The sequence below is a fragment of the Lichenostomus cassidix genome, chromosome 2 (assembly GCF_008360975.1).
Source record: "Lichenostomus cassidix isolate B80296 chromosome 2, HeHo_3.0, whole genome shotgun sequence".
Lineage (NCBI taxonomy): Eukaryota > Metazoa > Chordata > Aves > Passeriformes > Meliphagidae > Lichenostomus > Lichenostomus cassidix.
In genome coordinates this window covers 99,299,818-99,318,270 of record NC_139482.1, presented here as the reverse complement: position 1 = coordinate 99,318,270, position 18,453 = coordinate 99,299,818, and the positions used below count along the sequence as shown (strand labels likewise).

Sequence of the window (18,453 nt, the reverse complement as noted above, 5' to 3'; positions counted from 1 at the left end):
GAAAGACAGCTCCGACTACTGGCTGAGAGAAATCCCTGCCCACCTCGCTCCGCCACCTGCCAGCCCGTGGCTGCTCCCATCCCATCCCATCCCATCCCATCCCATCCCATCCCATCCCATCCCAGCCCATCCCATCCCGGCTGGGGCTGCACACTCGCTGCAAGGAGGAGCTGCGGCTCCGCCCGTCGCTGCCCAGCGCGCTGCTGCCGCTCCCCCTTACACGGCTCGTTATTAACATCAGACTAGATGTCCTCACCAGAGCTGGAAGATCTTAGTTAAGGGAAAAGACTGACATTTAAAAATCAGCCCCTGGACAAGTACTGAATCATTTAACAACGGGACCAAAGTTTAAACATGCTAGAAGTGTAACTTTATACCACAAACCTGGGGTGGAAAATGCTCCAGTGATTAGCACTGCTTCCTTCTCCTTCTTGTTAATGTGCAAAATAAGTATTCATGCTTATTTTACATATTAACAAATGTTACAAACATTTTTGCACTTAAAATTTTCTGTTATACACTCTGTCCTCCTTATTTTCTTCCATCAAGTTTACTGGCAATGCAGACTTGCATTGCTCCTCTTCTGTTTCCCTTTTCCATCTCTTGTTGAGAACTTATCCAGCTTTAATTTAATTTTTATTTAAGTGAGCCAAGAATGAAAGGGAACACAGTGGTCTATAGTTAGAGCAGGAACAAAGAGTTCTGGAGCTTTACCCTCTCTATCACTTAGTGAATATGCAACTCTGAACACCTCACATGCTTTGAGGCAAATTTATCGAATTACAACTACATAAAACTGTCCTAACAAACCCAAGTGGAGTACAAGAGTTTTAATCCCACTCCTAGTCCTATTCCTCAGGAATGTGCATGTATTTTTATGAAGCTGTATTAGGTTATAAGCAAGTTTAGTATTTCTGGCCTAAGCAGTTTTCACTAAACTTTCCCATCACAATGTCACAAAGGTAGAGATATACAATTTTCAGAAAAATATAGTTCTATAATGTAACTATGTTAAACTTTAGCAGAATGTAGTTACAAACCAGTTTAGGTTCAAATCTCAGAAGGTTCTGCAAGGTACACTTGCAACTGGGAGTTGTCTCTTCATTCCAAGCTTGCCCTCTCTGAAGCAACACATTTCTGCCTTGTGGACTGTGACTTTCTCCAATCCCACTTTCCTTTTCAGCTCTTCAAATACCAGATTCTTCAAGTACCTCACTCCTGAACCAAATAAGAGCTTCTGATGAATTCCTCTTTTGATGACGCAAAACTCTCTGACCCATCTTTCTGAATACACTTTCCAATTCTGAACACTAAATCCTTCCTTCATCCACGATTTTTCACTTATTATTGTGATTAAAGAAAAAATCCAAACAGAGATTTGGCATTTTTCTTTTAAGTACCCCTCTGCAATAATTTAATGACAGAATTAATTTCTGCTTGCATTAGCACATCCTTAGGGCTGAAATTTACAAAGCCTGCCAAATCTACACAGCTACTTTGATTTTATGTAGCTTACAGAAAAGGATAAATTGGGAAATTCTTCAAAATAAAACAATTTTACTGTATTCCCATAAACACCCACAACCACTTCTACAATGAATGTATTCTGCAAGTGTGAAAGAGACAGGTTTGAAACTCAGTGGAAGTTATGCAGATCACACTTTATTTAAAAACATACAAACAAAAAAAATGAAGGCTACAAAATACAATATTTCTGATCTTGTCATACTGAGATCATATTACTGAATCTATGATATTATCAAAATGTGGTACCACTTAAGCAGTGGCAGGTTTAAATGTTGCAGTAAGTATAAAAAATATGTGGAAACTCTACTGGGCATTAAATTACCCAGCAGTTACAAATATGCTGTAAAAGGAAGTCCATACATTACACTTATTTGTTTCATGCACTTTCCATACGCATTGTTCAGTTTCACAGATTCCTGTACAGCACGCTTTAGATCTTCTACCTCTTCAAAAAAATCCTAGAAAAACCCAAAAATATTCACCTTAAACTTCCTTTCAAAGACATTCTCAGTAAGAGCTAGTCAGCAGTTCAGTTACTCCAGAGTTCAAAGACATTTGCTATATCTTTATCAATGTATGGTTGAGTTATGCAAACACAGCTATGGTGAGAGATACAGCAATCAACTACAACCTTAGGTAATAATTTAATAATTTCTGCCCTGAACACACAGAATTCAAGTTATGTTAGAGCCTGGAATACAGACTAATAATAGGAAAGAATAATTTTAAAAAAGGAAAAAATATTGGTTTACCAGACATCTACAAAACAACAGTCCAACATGACAAGGGAATGATGTCACATTCTGATCATTTGTACGTGAAGTCAGAAATTGTTGAGAAATAAACAGACAGGAGAGTATAATCACCCAAGACTCCATTTCACCAAACCTGGAATGTTCTATGTACTAGAGTGACAATGTATCTATGTACAGCCATCTATATTTGTCATATTCTCTTGCCTATTCTTCCAGCTTTTTTTTTTTTTAATTAACAGCTACATCTTAAACACAGTGACTTAAAACTTCCTTAAAAAAGGGTCACTGATAAAAAGTCACAACCTCGGGTTTATGTATCTCTCTCCTGCAAGATGAAACTCTCAGCCACAAACTGTCCCTGATTCCCAAACACAGGGATCTAGAACTCACCCTGGCTCAATGTTCTACATGTTACACATCCAGTGAAATATCACCCCCTTTTAATGTTACCCCTGCAATGAAAGCTACCATTTAGTATGGGAGAAAGGACTGCAAGGTAAGAAACAGATTCTAAAAAAAACCCAAAAAAAACACCCCACCAATAAAAACATGCAAGAATTGAACACACAAAAATCAAAATCCAGTTTAAACAATTTGCTGCTGAAAATAAAATCTTATGTCAGTATATTAAACTGAGTCTTCTATAGTTAGGTGAGATCTCATCATTTTGTTACGTAAGTTTAAGAATTAACCAAATGTTCACATTTTCACTTTTTACACCTATTGATCTAACAAAAAATTCAAAGCCTCTGCCCTCCCTAAGCACAGAGTTCTGTCAGAGGCATAACTTTGACACGTTTAAGTTCAAGAGAAAACAGTCTTCCTTAGCCAAGCAGCCTTTTAGGACATGAATGTTTCGCAGAATCACTCATTTCCATCTCTCTCAGAATGCTATACACTGACTTTTTATGTATTTTACTTGATAACAACATATGTTCAGCCTAAAGAAGGAAGTTTCAGCTCAGGCAGAAAAGTCAGTTTCTCAAAAATCACCTCCTGTTAAGCTTGTCTTAAAATAAATTACCTTGTCTAATCCAGCTAATTCATTTTTTAGCGCTCTCTTTTCTGCAGACAACTTTCCATTTTTTTTCTTCAGCTTTTTAATCTCCTTCAACAATAGCTCTATATTCAAATGAAAAAACGTAGAGTTCAACCATTACAGTCAACCTCCCCCTCATATGAATCATATTACAGCTGAAGAGCTGCCTACCTTTTGTGATATTAGAAAATTATGGCTCAGCTTCTTAAAGTACCTTTTTCATACAGTGATTTATTCTTAAGAACTGGCCCAGCACACTCCCAGGTACTATGAAAGATAAAAGGACCTGCCAAGTCCGGAATCTGAATCTGCCAGATTCTTAGAATGTGGGATTATTTTACTTTACAATCTGCAAAATACACATCACATGCCTTGATTGCCTTTTTCTGACTTATGAGAGGGTCACATCAGCCCTTGCTGACAGCACATTTCCTGAACATTATGCCTACATTACAAGATCTCATCATCTCTTTTCTATGCTTTGAAGTGGAAGAAGATTAAATTCTTCATTTACTCATGTGAGGAAGAATGTGCTGAAACCAGCACTGCCCAGGTTTGTCCAATCTTTTAAGGTTAAAAACAGGTTATTTTGTGTCTCAGTGCCTGAAAACCAAAGAATGGTGCAGCAAACATTATTACTAAGAGATCTGCATAGATACATCTTACTAGAATAAATACCAGCACTAAATACAGCCACACACTCCCACCCACAGTTACACCAATGGACCAGTTTCAGGAAAAGAAAACAGCAAACATTTTATCACAAACAAATGCAAGGCTGAATCCTAGATTCCAAAATGCCATTTTTACATAACAGTTTTTCAAAAATAAAAAAAAAAAAAAAATTTAGATAATGCTAAGAAGTAAAAGAAACAGCCTGGAGTGGCCTTCAGATCAGAAATTAAATGCATTCTCTCTGCTGGACGTACTGGAAGGAACATGATCAGAATTAACTGTACCATTACCTAAATATCTACTGCAACAGGAATCCTTTTCAGAAATGTCCCTGTGAGAAGTTACTCCTCCCTCTAGGGTTCGACTTCTTTTTCCAGAATTTTCACTAGTTTCCCAAGAAACCGTTTTACATTCCAGTTGCTCAATTCTTTGCCTCTGCTCTTGAAGATTATGCTCTAGCTCATGAATTTTAGTCTGTCAAGACAAATTTTTTTAAAATGCATAGAAAAACACAGTTCAACTGAATAAAACTGGAAACACATCCCAAATGCAAACCCAGAGCTTTCAATTCCTGACTTAAAAACTGCACTCACCCAAAGGGTCTGAAAGGAGAAAAAAACAAAGCACAAATGAGGAAATTTCACTGGTCAGCTGCAATGCTTGATCAGTGCCTAAAGAGGCAATACCCTCTTGAAGCTTCCAGGACTGCTCCTGGCCACACAACCCTACCTTCACTTCAGTTATGATGCACTCTCTTTGTACAGCAAGCCCACAGACCTTGCTACCCAAAAGAAGACTCTTTGCCTTCATTTGGTTTGTTTACTGCTGGATTTCTGAGAAAAATCTGCTCATGACACGCGCAGAACAATACCAAGGCTGGTGCAAGAGAGGTCACAAGGTGCTTACACAATTGGAAGGATGGGTAGGTGGATGGTTAAAGAAAAAAGCAAGGAAAGGGGAGACAGCTTTCCCCTACAGACACACCAGTGACAGAGTTCACTTTTAAAGGGCACTACAGGCTACCCTCCATTATCTCTGTCACAGAAAACAGACTGAGTATAAAAAGAAAAGCATAGTGTTACATTCACAAATGTAAGAATTACTTTTCAGTCTCCCTAAAAGCTTATGTTTGGCTATTTGATACCATCTCCTACAAATTCTACTCACAGTGAGATTTTTAATTGCTTCACTTTGTTCCTTGGTTGTTTTGGTTTCTTTAACATAACGTTTCTGTAGCTCATTATACATCTGAAGTAGTCTAAAACAGAAGAAATGCATAAATTGCTGTAAACCTCAAAAGACAACAAAATCTGCACCCTTTATGGTAAATGCTTAGAGATGCCCCACAGACATCACTTGGGCAGTAGCTCTGCTGCAGAGACTCATAATAGAAATATTCAAGACAGGAGTGAATGAAATGTGACTGTCAACACAGAAAGACAAAGCATCAGAAAGCAACAGCAAAGCAAGTTAAAAGAATGGTCTGTATGGATGGCAAAGAATCCTTTTTCCTCAGCCAGACTCAGGACACCATTGTTTTTGTCCAGCACACATGGCCACAGTCCGATTAAACCTCAGTGCAAATCACTCTTTGATGGAAGACCTATACACCAGCAACAGGAGGCTGGCAGTGACTTTGCAGCAGGTCACATCCATCACTCATCTACCCATTAGCACAACAGGAACAGCAAAAGGACACTCCTAAAGGATTTTTAAACGTTTGTCCAGAAACTAGTTTCTTACCACCAACCAAGAAGCTATGATGAGGATACACGAGGCAGTTCCCAGCTCTCTGAGCACAAAACATCCCATTGCTTCCAAGTGTGTGGGTGTGAGGATATGAGTGAATGCAATCTATGTGAAAAGGAGTGGGTAAAATAAATGTCAAATAAACAGATTAGGGATGTTATTTTTCCCTCTGATATTAAATTGCATCGAGTTCTGCTGTACTAATATCCTACCCTATTTCACAGCATTCAGTCAATGAATATGTGGGCCATATGAGGCCCACAATGTAAGTGATGGACATGAGCAGACATTTTTCCTATTTTTTTAGGAATTCCCATAAGAGCTGCCATTCATACTAAGACATGACAGCACATCACAAGCAGGATGAGCAATACTGTAGCACAGCACAGCTTTGTAAAAGAACATACAAACAGATGCTAGGAAAAAAGCTAGGTCAGGTTATCTATATGCAATCTAACACAAGGCAGGTATAGCACTCAACACAAAGACTAACTTGGACTTCTTCTACATGAGCATCTAACTAGGAATTCAATTCCAGCCCAGAGCCAGATACCCAGCCTTCCTCGGCAGTTATATAGCTTGCAAAGAGAGTCTGGTACACTGTAGAAGTATTAAAAATAAAAAAAAAGAAAAAGAAAAAGGGTCTTCTACAGCCACTTAAAGTAAAAACTAAAAACAGGGCACTTGGCCAAAGAGCAACAGAGATCTGTGTAAGATCCACAGCCCATTTATGTAAGTGGACAAAAAGCAGCCTTTGAATGGATGGAGCAGCCTGTTTATCTTACAATTTTACAAGCAAGTCATGGAGGGATGGAGCAATGTTATACGTAGCTTGCCTAGTTGTTAAAATGTTTCAGTATATTTTTCTTAAAGACAAAATTGTAGCTTTTGCATCAGAAAAGCAGTTTCAAGAGTTTAATTCTATCATTAATTGGCAAACCACAGTAAGCAGTGGCTCAACTCTAAAATTAATTAGACTGTAAAGTAGAACTGCTTCTCTGGCTTATCTCAAAAATAGTACCAGCCTATAAATTTTACATGCATATAACACTGAGCAATATCAAATGAACTGAGAAAGGTTCCACAAAACAGAAGACAAAAGCACAAAATTCAGGGCTAAAAAAATCTACAAAAAAGATCACATGTGTGCACAAACACATGAAGGAGGTTCCTGGCTCATTAAATTTTTCTCAGTTAATTACTTGAGAAAGAAATCAATTTTGTTCTTTGTTCAGCGCTATTTTAAAGTTTAATACAGGACTTTGTAGTTTTTTTCAAATGTGAATGATTTCTCATTGTTTCAAAGGCTGAAAGCCACTTGCATAACGGCTAACAAAAAAAATCAACTGACTCAACCATGAATATTTTCTACACTACAGAGAAGAACAACTCTGCGAAGAAGCAACTTCCAAGAACTCACCTGACACTGTCACCCTCTAGAACCAGATCCTTGCTGTCTCCACCCTTATGCCATAAATGGGGTTCTGTTTGAACCTGAACACTTCATTGAAACAAACACAACAGCTTAGTAAAAACAGATTTTACAAATGTAATTGGATCAAACAAAGCAACTGAAAAAAGCCAAGTTACTTTTCAGATTGATTTTATGGTAGAGGTTTCCAGGCAGGATCATAAAAACACCAAAACTTAAACGTTGGAAGATTTTTGCAAACTGGTTCATAAATGCTGGAAGGGCACTCTCCAAACCACTAGCACTACAGTTTTTCACATCCTAAGGTCTCAGTTTCTAAATCTTTCTAAACAGCATTGATGCAATTCAAGTTATCTTTATTTTACTACTTTTTGGTGGAAAATTAGTGTAAAGTCTCTGCAGTTCAACAGAGAGAGCATAATGGCTAAGCAGGAGGAGTACTTTTTGATATCAAAACTGTTTCTTTCACTACAATGAATTTTGTACAAGATGCCCCAGACATCCTTTGTTCCTTTACAGGCCTCCAGCATTTTCCACTCCACCATCCTGTTCACAGATAGCTCCTTAAAACATATAGACCAGATAAAGCCTAGTTCATCTTAAGAACATGAAAATAAATGTCCTGAAATGCTGCACTTCTTTTGATGCAAAAAAGAAACGTTTGACAACTCTTACTCTCTGCTTGTGCCACAAGCACGCAATAAGTGCTGCAGATGCAGTTGTTCTTGGATCTGACCCAGATTCCTTTCCAAGTCCTTATTTTTTATGTGTAGCTTTTTTACCTTCTTGACTAACTGCTCATTTTCATCACAGAGCTGGAAAGCAAGAGAATTAAAAGACAAAGCAAGAAACACTTTCAAATCAAATATTAATTAAGCTGGTAACACTTCATATTAAAACCCTCTCCCAAAAGCTTTACTACATTTATCTTAAACCATAGAAATATCTAAAAGGAAAATGGCAGGAAAAACAACTGGCTTCACATTTTATGAACATTTGACTGTAACAAAGCTTCCTTAACATATATATATATATATATATATATGTAAAAGGTGTCTAGTGTGACTTCATAATTCATTAAGGAACGTAGTGAACTGGTTTTGCATTTAAAATTAATCACAGAGGGACAAAGCATCTAAGTTTTTAATTATACTTGTGAACTATAAACATCAGCTCTTCAACCAAGCTGGTGCTCACGTTTGATTTAACCTCACCAGAGACAAAAAGAGAGCCACACCAGCAGAACTTACTGTGTGCGTGTCTGCTGGACCTTGCCCAGCAGTATGCAGTCATATATTTATAACACATATTATATTTATAGTAATATATGAGGCAATGTATAACAAGACACATAATATACACATATCAATCTATAAGGCTATATATATTTTATATAACACCTATAACTATATAGGTTATAGTTAGAGAGACTAGAGAGTCTATAGTCTCTCTAGTGTACAGCTAGAGAGACTAGATAGTGTACGTATATATATGATAGATATGAGTGTGTATGCACGTGTGTATATATGTATATATAAAAACTATTCTATCTATTTTATATATATATATATGGAACTGTATGTGGTTATCGCCCAGGATGTGAGCACAGCCGACGCTCCGGGCCCGCAGAAGGAAGGCCGGCACCGAGCCCCGCGTTGCGCTCTCGGCCTGAGCTCGCCCCGCAGGCAAACCGGGCCCAGCCGCGGCTCCCGCAGCCTCCCGGGCGCTGCCGGGCGGAGGCACTCACTTGCAGGCAGCGGTGCACGGCGGGCACGGCCATGGCGGTGTGCGGCAGCGGGCCGGGACAGCCCCGGGACAGGCCGCGGCAGTGACGCCACAGCCGAGCGCCGGGCGCGCTGAGGGAGCGCCGCCGCCATCCCGCGGCCCGGCAGCGCAGCCTTCGCCCTGCCCGATCCGCCCGGCGCCTCCGGGAGCAGCTGTGCCCCGGCCCCGAGCCTCCGCAGCCGGCGGGAGAACACGCCAGTCTCTCTTAAATTGTCGTTGGTTTTATTCACAGGTTCACTCGGTGTGCGATTCTGAGGGTGTCCCGCGCGGGGCCGCGAGTTGGACTCGATGATGCTGATGGGTCTCTTCCATCTCAGCGCACTCTGTGGCTCTGTGACTTTCTGTGACTAACAGCTACCGGCTGGGGGGGATCGAGAGCTCTGCCGGCCGCAGATTGCCGAGAGGCGACGGGCAGAAAGTGACCCGCAGGCAGTTCCAGCTGGATATGAGGAAGAACTTCTTCACTGTGCGGGTTACCGTGCGCTGGAACAGATTGCCCGGAGAGGCTGTGGGATCTCCCTCACGGGACATACTCAAGAACCATCTCTGCACAACCCTGTGCAATGTGCTCTGCGATGGCCCTGCTTCAGCATGGATGTTGGAGCAGATGACCCACTGTAGTCCCTTCCAACCTGACCTAGTCTGTGATTCTGTGATTCGGGTTTTTTATTCTTCTGGTATTTTGGCAGACCAGGCTGCAGGGCATACAGCCAGGACAAAAGCACTCCCCCTTCAGGACTGGACCTTACAGACACCAACAGCAGGCACTCACCAGCCACAGGAAGACCAGCCATCACAGCAAGACTGACCCAAAGCACTACTTATTGCCTGCTGGTCTTCCAAGCCTTTGTTACTGGCAGTTTAAAACCTCTCCTGTTCCTCTCTCATTCACTAGGTCTCAAATCTAGGTCTTCTCTTGTTCTCTGCATCTCCCATCTTTGTACAAAATCTTGCATAAAATTTTGCCAGATGCAACCTGCCCCTACATTTTGACCATGTAGCCCACCTGACTGCAGAGCCTGGCAAATTTTGCGCAGAACCAATCACAGAACCATAGAATGTTAAGGGTTGAAAGAAACCTTTAAAGATCATGTAGTCCCAAATTCCCTGCCCTGGGCAGGGACACCTCTCACCAGACCAGGTTGCTCAGAGCCCCATCTAACCTGGCCTTGAACACTTCCAGGGATGAGGCATCCACAGCCTCCCTGGACAATCTGTTCCAGTGCCTCAGCACCCTCACAGTAAAGAATTTCTTCCTAATATCCAGACTAAATGTCCCCTCTTTCGATTTGTACCCATTACTCCTTGTCCTATCACTACAGTTCCTGACAAAGAGTCCCTTTCCAGCTTCCCTGTAGGCTCCCTGGATACTGGAAGGTTGCCGTGAGGTCTGAACAGTCCCAGCTTTCTCAGCCTGCCGTGCCTGGGAAGAGGGTGTGGAGATGGCAGGAGCTCACCACTGCCTACTTGTGAGTCCATAGTTTACTGAAAACATGGTAGGAGACAGGTCAGGTTGGGCTGTGAGTGGGAACTGTAATCAGATTAAGGGAATTGTCACACACCTCTGGCTCCAGGGCACAACCTGGCATCTCTCCTCCTCCACTCTCAACCCAGTCACCCACCTGGTCAGCTTCTTGAACTTCACACAGGGGTCACGGTGAAAGGTGAAAGCCTTGTCTATATTCAGCTGAGCCTTCGCTGTGCTGAGCTGAACAGACACAAGATCCCAGCTCTGAGGCTGTCAACAACCTGAGACTCCATGTGAGGGAAGGACATGCCCCTCGTGTTACCTGCTGCCAGGAATCCTGCTTGTGAAGACTTCTGTGTTGATTCCAAAGAAGTAGCCATCCAACAGTGCTAATTCCTGGAGCCTGTGACAAGTCACCTTGACTCCAAATTGCCTGGCATCAAAATTGCTACTTCAATCAGCAGCTAACATGGAATGAGTTAGCAACAGACAGTTCATACTATGGAAACCACAAGGGCACTTCTTAATAAAAGGACAGTTAGATGTAACTAGGTACAGGAGCAGCAAGGAAAATACAAAATTGAAAGGGATAGCACCAGCCAGCAATGCAGTGGTGCTGTAGAGAAAGGGAAATCCCATTTTCAGATGAAGCAGCAATACCCTGAGATGCAATTACTCAGTTCTATGCTGGTTTATCCGACACAAACAAGACCTGAGGTGAGGTCCTGAGCAGTCTGTAAAACAGGAATAAAAATTACATATAGAAGAAAATACAGCATATCAGGAGATATTGAAATCAGAATTCTTTTGACTGACTTTATCTTTGGTTATTGTAAAGGACAGTAGTAATTGTTTCCTGTGTCCTCCAGAGGAGAACAAGCAGAAATAAAGTTATTCTCTAACCGAGATGAGTTAAATTGGATGAGAGGGAAAATTTCTTGATATCAAAGAGAAAAATACATGCAGTTCTTCCTCCCTATATATTTTGATAAACACATCAGAGAATGATCAGGCATGACTTTGAATACAGGTACACCTAATATGCACAGCACAGTGGCATAGAGCAAATAGACAAAAAGTCCCTTCCAGGCCAACATTTCAATTAATCTATGTTATTGATTTAGAAGAAAATGCACTCTGATATAACAGAGATTCTGATATTTTGCAAAACTTTGTAAAATTAGTTCAGAAATAATTTTTCCAGTGACAAAGAGAAGCTGTAGTGGTGGAGAGAGATCAGGATAGTGGAATCCAGCATACCCTACACACTGTAGACAGTCCAAGTAGGATAACAGTTTTTCCTCAATATTGGGAATGTCACTAGTCATAATCACTCTATACCATACAAGACAAGGCCACTTGAATATCAAGGAATAATACTGTACAAAGTATGTGCAAGGCTCGATATGACTTACACTCCTATGGTAACCAAGTGTTTGGTTGTGGTTGGTTGGGGTTTTTTTAAATACTAAGGGTATAGCAGTAAAACAAATAGCCCAGATGGATTAATTCAGGGTTTCTGCAGAAACTAGAGCAGGCGTGGAAAAGGCAGCACTCAGAGAACAACCTGCATGGGTCAGAAGTAACAGGGAAAACAAGCCCATGATAAGTCTTGGGTCACTTGAAATGCTGAGGGAGTTGGGCTTGTTCAGCCTTGAGATGACTGACAGGGGACCCCACCACTGTGTATGAACGTTTTGTCAAACAAGCATTGATCCATCCAAATGACACCAAAAAAAAACCCTACTTGTACCTTAAAACTCTTGGGAAAAGCTATAGCTGAAGGTCTTGCTGCTTTAATCATGCACATCATGATCAAGCATTTTCAAAACGGCCAGTGACTTTGGGAGGCTCCACTTAAAAATGAGCATCCGTTCTTCCAAAAAAAAAATACTCAATCAATTTGTAAAATTGTCCCAAAGCTGGTGGGTAGCACTGGACATCGGATTTCTAAGCATCCAAAATCAAACGCTAATGTTAGCCTACATGTATACAAAAAAAACCATTTATACAAATGATAAAAGACTTCATTGTACTTGATTAGGAAACATGTTAAGTTTCCAAAGATCCTAACAATACATGATTGTTAAAAAACTTCTCTGTGGCAGTGAATGTATGAAATGCCACTAAGATACTTTCCACTGTAAACAATTACAGCAGAAGCATTTTGCTACACTATTATTTAGCTCATTTGTTGAACCCATTGTTTTTTCCTTGCATTTTTGTTTTAATGTAGTTTGGTATGAACAAAGACATATTTCATGCTGGCTCACACAAATGATAATGTCATTGATTCCAGCAGTGCTGAGCTTGCTGCCAAACAGCAGGAATGTGACCCATAGCGCTCTTTTTCAGCTACATGTGCACCAAAATCATTGATTTGTCACAAAATATGTAAGCATGGAATTACCTGATGAAACCCTACAATAACACCCAAGTGTAGCCTTTTTTCTACATGGATTAAAGGTCAGTATGTGTCCTTTCAACCCTCAGAGAGAGGTACCATCCTCATCTGATTTTCCAGGAGTTAAAATTTTCCTATGAAAATCTATATGCCTTTGTAAATCATGTACAAATTTCACCTGCCCCAAATTAATCTCTTACTCCATCCACCAGCTGTGTCAGCAGTGACTTCTTCCTGAGTCCCTTTCAGGCTGGAGGATGGCCAGACTTACGTGATTTTTCTGCACAATATGTTCTGTGGCATAATCAGGGCTGCCAGTCTCACAGACAAATTCCAGTTGAATAATCATGTAACAACCTTGAACAAAATGGCCAGCATGGGAAAAAGGGCCCTTTCCCATCTTGTTTAGATCTTTGGTCACAGAGTAATAATCCCATTTGTCTTCAGGAACCTTCTCTGGAAAAGGGAGAAGCAGTCTGGATTTCCTAAGCCTCAGCACAACCACTTGTGCTAAAAGCAAAAATTCAGAGTTCAGTTCATGAACATTCCCTGCATATCAAGAGGAAAAGCACCAAGACATGATTGGATTAAAGGTTACTGCAGAACTGGAAACAAAACAATACTTTCTCGTAATATATGAGGAAGTCAATTTAATCTTAAAGCTGACAAAAGCAGAGGTAATATTTATTAAAATTAGGCTACAGGCATCCCTGTCACAGCTGAACTGACAGAAGGTCTGTATCCCCTTCAGTGACAGAAACATCAATTTATAACACTAGGTTGTTTTCAGTGGATAATGTTCAATGTTTCCAGTGGATCAAACACCAATACTGGGATGCATGTGGCAGTCTCTTGCTTCTCCTTTCAATGCCAGAAAAAAATACCCTTTTATTTTACACCCACAGACATGGTCTAGGGAAAAGAGTAACAGCTTGGGACTGTATTACCTTGTCACAGAATCCCCTACAGAGAAGGAAAACATCTCTTGCTGTAGAATCAAAGGCACTTGAACCTCAGGAAAGCTCCTTCAGCCATACCTCCTGGAAGAGAAAATTTCCCAGGATGACAGAGCCAGTCTGAAAACTCCTGAAAAAACTGAAGGGCACCATTCTACCAGTAGAGCTGTCTGTCAGGCCTTGAAGAGAAAAAAAATTTCCTTGTTATAACCAACTCCCGGGGTAGATCTAAAGGGAGAGCCTTGCACTGCATGTTTGAGACTGTTTGTGGCAGGAGGGAAAATGTGGACTGTGTCTAAGCAGTGATCCCTGGGCCTTCTGGACACAGAGAAGAAAGATGGTCAGAGTATAGCTGTGCATGACAGAAGGGGAACACAAGAAACATCTCATACACCACTCAGTGTGTTAATCAAGCATTGTGCCACAAAAAACTCACTAGCAAGCATTATGAAAAATAGTGCCAGTATTAGGAATTCCTGATTGTCTCTGATGGAGAAGTGGGATCAGCACAGCTCTTCTGGGGAGTCCAGCAAGAAGAGAGAGCATCTCCTTAGGATCTAACTTCTCTTCTTGCGGGCAAAAGGAAAATCTGGGCAAAACAGCCTCTTTTATCAGCTAAAAAGTCTCTAATTGCAACATTACAATCACATTAAACTACAACATTGTAGCAGTTTACACAAACAAAAAGCTGCTCATCTGGGTTACCTCTTACAGGCAGGCTCAAACTACATGCTTTGTGAGATTCCTGATAAAAGCTCCGGGGAAAAGAGCTAGAGACAGTAAACAACAATTTTATGTGACTAATCCAATATAATCCTATGCTGGGTAAAAAAGCCATCTGCATGGATTCCCACCGAAGTGCTTCAATAACAGCGCAGCAAGCCTCTGGCTGTCACGCTGAGGAAATGCTCTTTCGCACTCAGGCTAATAATTGCAAAACATTTCTTCCTTTTTCTTTTTTTTCTTCCCCCCTCTCCTTTTATTAAAGCTGTTATACACTTGTCCTCCCATTTTTTCCCTATTAGAAGATCATCCATCAAACCCATGAAGTGACAAAGATCCGCACTGGAAGGCATCTGAGGATTCCACGTCGACAGCCGGGTAGCTACAGCGAGGTCAACCCTCTCTCTCTGCAAAACTACAACCCATTTTATTGCATCACTGCAGCCTGCAATTACTGTCGAAGGAGAGAATAGCAAGCAGTCTGCTGAGGCAGAATTAAACTAATTCCAGCGGCAGCAGCTTCCCCCCGAGTGACCCTGGGTTTTGCTCCGAGCAGACCGCAGTGGGGACCCGTGTGGCACACAGAGCAGCCACACGATGAACGCTGCACAGCGGCTTAGGACAGGAAGGGAAGGAGACTGCCACCTCCAGCTGAGCCACCCCTAAGTCAATTAGGGCTTCACACCCCGGGAGAGAAGGAAATCCATGACTAGGCTCTGTTTTCTCCTCTGAGGTCAGAGAGAACAGGTTTTCCCCTCCACCGAGCATTCATTGTCTCACGGAAGGAAGTCCAACATCCACACAAATCTGGCAGGGGCTCAGGAGGATTGAGGCAGACAAAGCACCCAAGAAACACTTGTATTTCAGGTTCATCAGGATGGGCCTATTCCAAGTGGACGAGATTAAACACGTGGCATGTGTGTAGGTTATGAAAGGCATGTGAGAGGAACTGGCTAGTGTTTGGGGTTATGAAAGATCAGAGGTTATGAAAGACCTTGGCAGTTATGAAAGATGTGCCAAGACTCTGATCCAGCAAGGCAGAGAACAGCCTCAACCTGCTCAGAGGTGAATGGATATTGAAAATCAGCCAGCAGCTCACATGAGGAAGCTCACATTGCCTGGGCAGGTCTAGGCTAAGGAAGGCTTGGAAAAAACTTCAGAAAAATAATTAACAGTTGTCATGGACGAGGAGAATGATGAAGAGAAATATTACCATTTACAGGCCTTAAAGGCAGCTGTATTTTTTTGCAAAGTATTTTGGAAGGTTTTAAAAGACTAGCTGCAGTCACTGATTTTCTAAGAAATATTCTTTGCTAGCCTTCTAGTTCTGTTTTAAATCTACCTGAATGAGCCACATAGCTGCAATGAATCTGTGAAAAATGAAGGTTCATTCAGATATTTTAGCCTCTCAAGTTCAGCCTCTGGTGACCCTATTATCGATATGCTACCACCAGAATGAAGAGAAGGCTGGGGAAATACTACTGTCCAAATACTTATTTTCCAGAAATTACTTAGAAAGAGGACATACTCCTGCTTAGAAAAATATTGGGGAGAGCACTTCCCCCTCTTTGCAACAGTACTTCTCTGTGATGTGTGTGTAACTTTCTGTAGATACCTTCAGTGAGGCTTGTGCAATCTGCCTACTATACTTTAATTCACACTGCCTGCTTTCAAAACATGTCTGAAAACAGCCTTCCAAATGCCCCTGTGGCAGCCTAATAACAACAAATCTCCAGGCACTGAGGCAGACCCGAGACATATGGGAAGAAACCATCTGCACTACATCAGAATAGGATCTAGCCTGTTTCACCAATAGGTACAGACTTTTATTTTTGGTGAATTTGGTAACTAAAACTTTGTATTTCAAAGAGAAATACAGAAAACACCTTAATCATGGTCTGAGATGCTTCCTAGAATGCAAACCCATGGTTAACTGTACCTTTTCTTATTTACCAAAGTTAAAGCTGCCTATACTACATTTCAGCAGTCCACAAATCTCACCAAGTAATACATTTACCCATCTGTCCCTGCACAGAAACTCTCTGGAGAAGGTATTGAAACCACCACCTCATGCTATGGCAGCAATAAAAAACACAAATTTCCAAAACCTAGATGAGACTAAGATTAAGGAAGAACACAGAGCAATTCTGTTCTATACTAGTCCAAATTATATTGCATGTTTGCAGGGTTATTGCACTTAAGGCAACTGATCTTACATAAGAACAAACAAGATATGTGTTTGGAGGAAACAACTGACTTAGGATAATTAGTCAGCAGAAAGACTGACAAAGATTTGTTGAGGATTTATTCAACAAAATTTAATAATTTCATACTTCGACCAAACTTTTACACTTTGTCTAGTAGTTAATTCACCTTCTCAGAGTTTCTTACCATTTTTTTTCTGATTCAAAATGGGGACTAAAAAATATTTCACTAAGTAGACTGACAGCCTTGCTGTCAAGGCAGCCACTGCCAGAATGCAGCTTAGAAATTTAAAGAACGAAGTTGAATTCTTGTGCTACAGTCCATGAACTTCAGTCCCTTGCTTCAGAAGGAAAAGGTCCAAGTGTTTTATTTTAAAGTGTCCACTATTTTTGTGAACTACAGGTGGCAAACGTCCCTCTAATCCCAAAGTCATCTGTGTCCTACAAGATAAACAATAATAGAAAATAGACCTAGATTTAGGGTCTGTTACATTAAATGGAATACCCAAGTCAATTTATTTCAGCCTAGTCTCTAGGAAAATTATTAAATTTTGTGTTCAAAGATAGTAAGTGGTGGTGTTACACAATTTTCTTCATGCAAATGTGTTTGTCACTAAAGCTTCTCTATTCTAGCCCTGAAAATCAAATTCTCAACCACAAAGCAGGTGCTGAAAGACAAAAATAAATTTCATGCACTCTGTGTACCTAAGGCCTCTTTCAAAAAGCTACACTGACGGACTCGGTCCCTAGGCTCTCTTTTTTCCCATTCAATGCCAAGTGTGCATCAGAACAACTCATTTGGAAAAGCCTCCCTCTGACAGATAGAGTGTGCGCTCCCAACACTCGCTCGGTGTTTCAGGCACAACAGTCTGGCTGCTCTATTGCATAAGCATGCATTCACCCTGGGCTGCCCTCCTTCCACCAGGCGGACCCAGAATCGCTCAGCTCTGCTCGCTACTCTGCCGGCATGGCAACTCGGCTTGTACGGATTCTGGAACAGTGGGCTCTGAATTTTTCTCTTCTCACCCTTCACAAATCCACAACGCAGACAAGGGGAAAATGGAAAGGGCAATGTATTTCTTACCACACACGTGAAGTCCCAAGCTGCTGAACTTTAAAACCTGAACTTGCCTTCCCACTCCCGAGGCAGCTTTTCCCCCACTTTTCCCCTTTCATTCCCGACATGGCCGATGCCAGCCGTCAGCTTTTCCCCCAGGGCCCCGGTAACGCCGCCAGCCAGGCCCCCGATCCGCGGGATGGCCCTGGGGACAGGGGGACAGGGGGACAGCGGAGCCCCGGCGGGGCCGCTCGGCCCGGGAGCGCGGGGCTGCTCCTCATGCCCGGGGAAACCGGAGCGCCTAAGCCCCAGCCCGGCGCTCCCGGCGCCATGTCAGGCGGGGCGGCCAGGGCACAGCCACGGCGATGGCGGGGCGGCACATCTGCCCTCCGCATCCCGCATCCTGCCCTCTGCGTTCTCCCCTCTCGGCGCGGCCCCGGCGCTGCTCTCCGCGGTACCCCGCCTCTCCTCCGCCCCCGGGGCTCACCTAGAGTCAGCGCCCAGCAGCCGGCCCGCCTTTCCCATTGACCGCGGCGGCCGCCTCTCTCCGCCCCGCTGCGCTGGGCGGGGCGCTGCCGGGGCGCGCAGTGACAGCGCCGGGCGGTGTGTGCGCCCAGGGCATCCTCCTCGGCGGGCGCTGCTGGGCGGGCAGCCGGGCCCCCCGCGCCCCCCGGCCCCG

General features: G+C 42.3%; 2 protein-coding genes across 5 annotated transcripts in view; both read right to left on the bottom strand.

Annotated features, from left to right (window-relative positions):
- The window catches only part of MPPE1 (metallophosphoesterase 1), a 28,724-nt gene extending 10,342 nt beyond the window's left edge, over positions 1-18,382 (bottom strand). The window contains exon 1 of one of the 3 annotated variants that reach the window (XM_085052524.1): positions 18,262-18,382. The gene's annotated coding sequence lies outside the window, so the exon portion shown is untranslated. Of the gene's footprint in view, positions 1-43; positions 59-5,163; positions 5,251-18,261 lie in introns of those variants that run through there. The other 2 variants (XM_085052523.1, XM_085052520.1) reach the window with 2 other exon arrangements.
- On the bottom strand, positions 1,641-9,050 carry LOC146441843 (uncharacterized). 2 transcript variants are annotated; one of them, XM_085052529.1, is made up of 7 exons: positions 8,925-9,050; positions 7,853-7,992; positions 7,166-7,246; positions 5,164-5,254; positions 4,287-4,470; positions 3,307-3,404; positions 1,641-1,985 (listed from the first exon to the last, which is right to left on the bottom strand). In XM_085052529.1, exons 1-7 carry the CDS (start codon positions 8,955-8,957, stop codon positions 1,857-1,859), a joined length of 756 nt encoding a protein of 251 aa, XP_084908655.1. In that variant the 5' UTR covers positions 8,958-9,050; the 3' UTR covers positions 1,641-1,856. The 2 variants fall into 2 exon arrangements, with proteins under 2 accessions (XP_084908655.1, XP_084908656.1); XM_085052530.1 differs by having other exon boundaries at positions 5,164-5,256; positions 7,174-7,246.
- Positions 18,383-18,453: the final 71 nt, after the last annotated feature.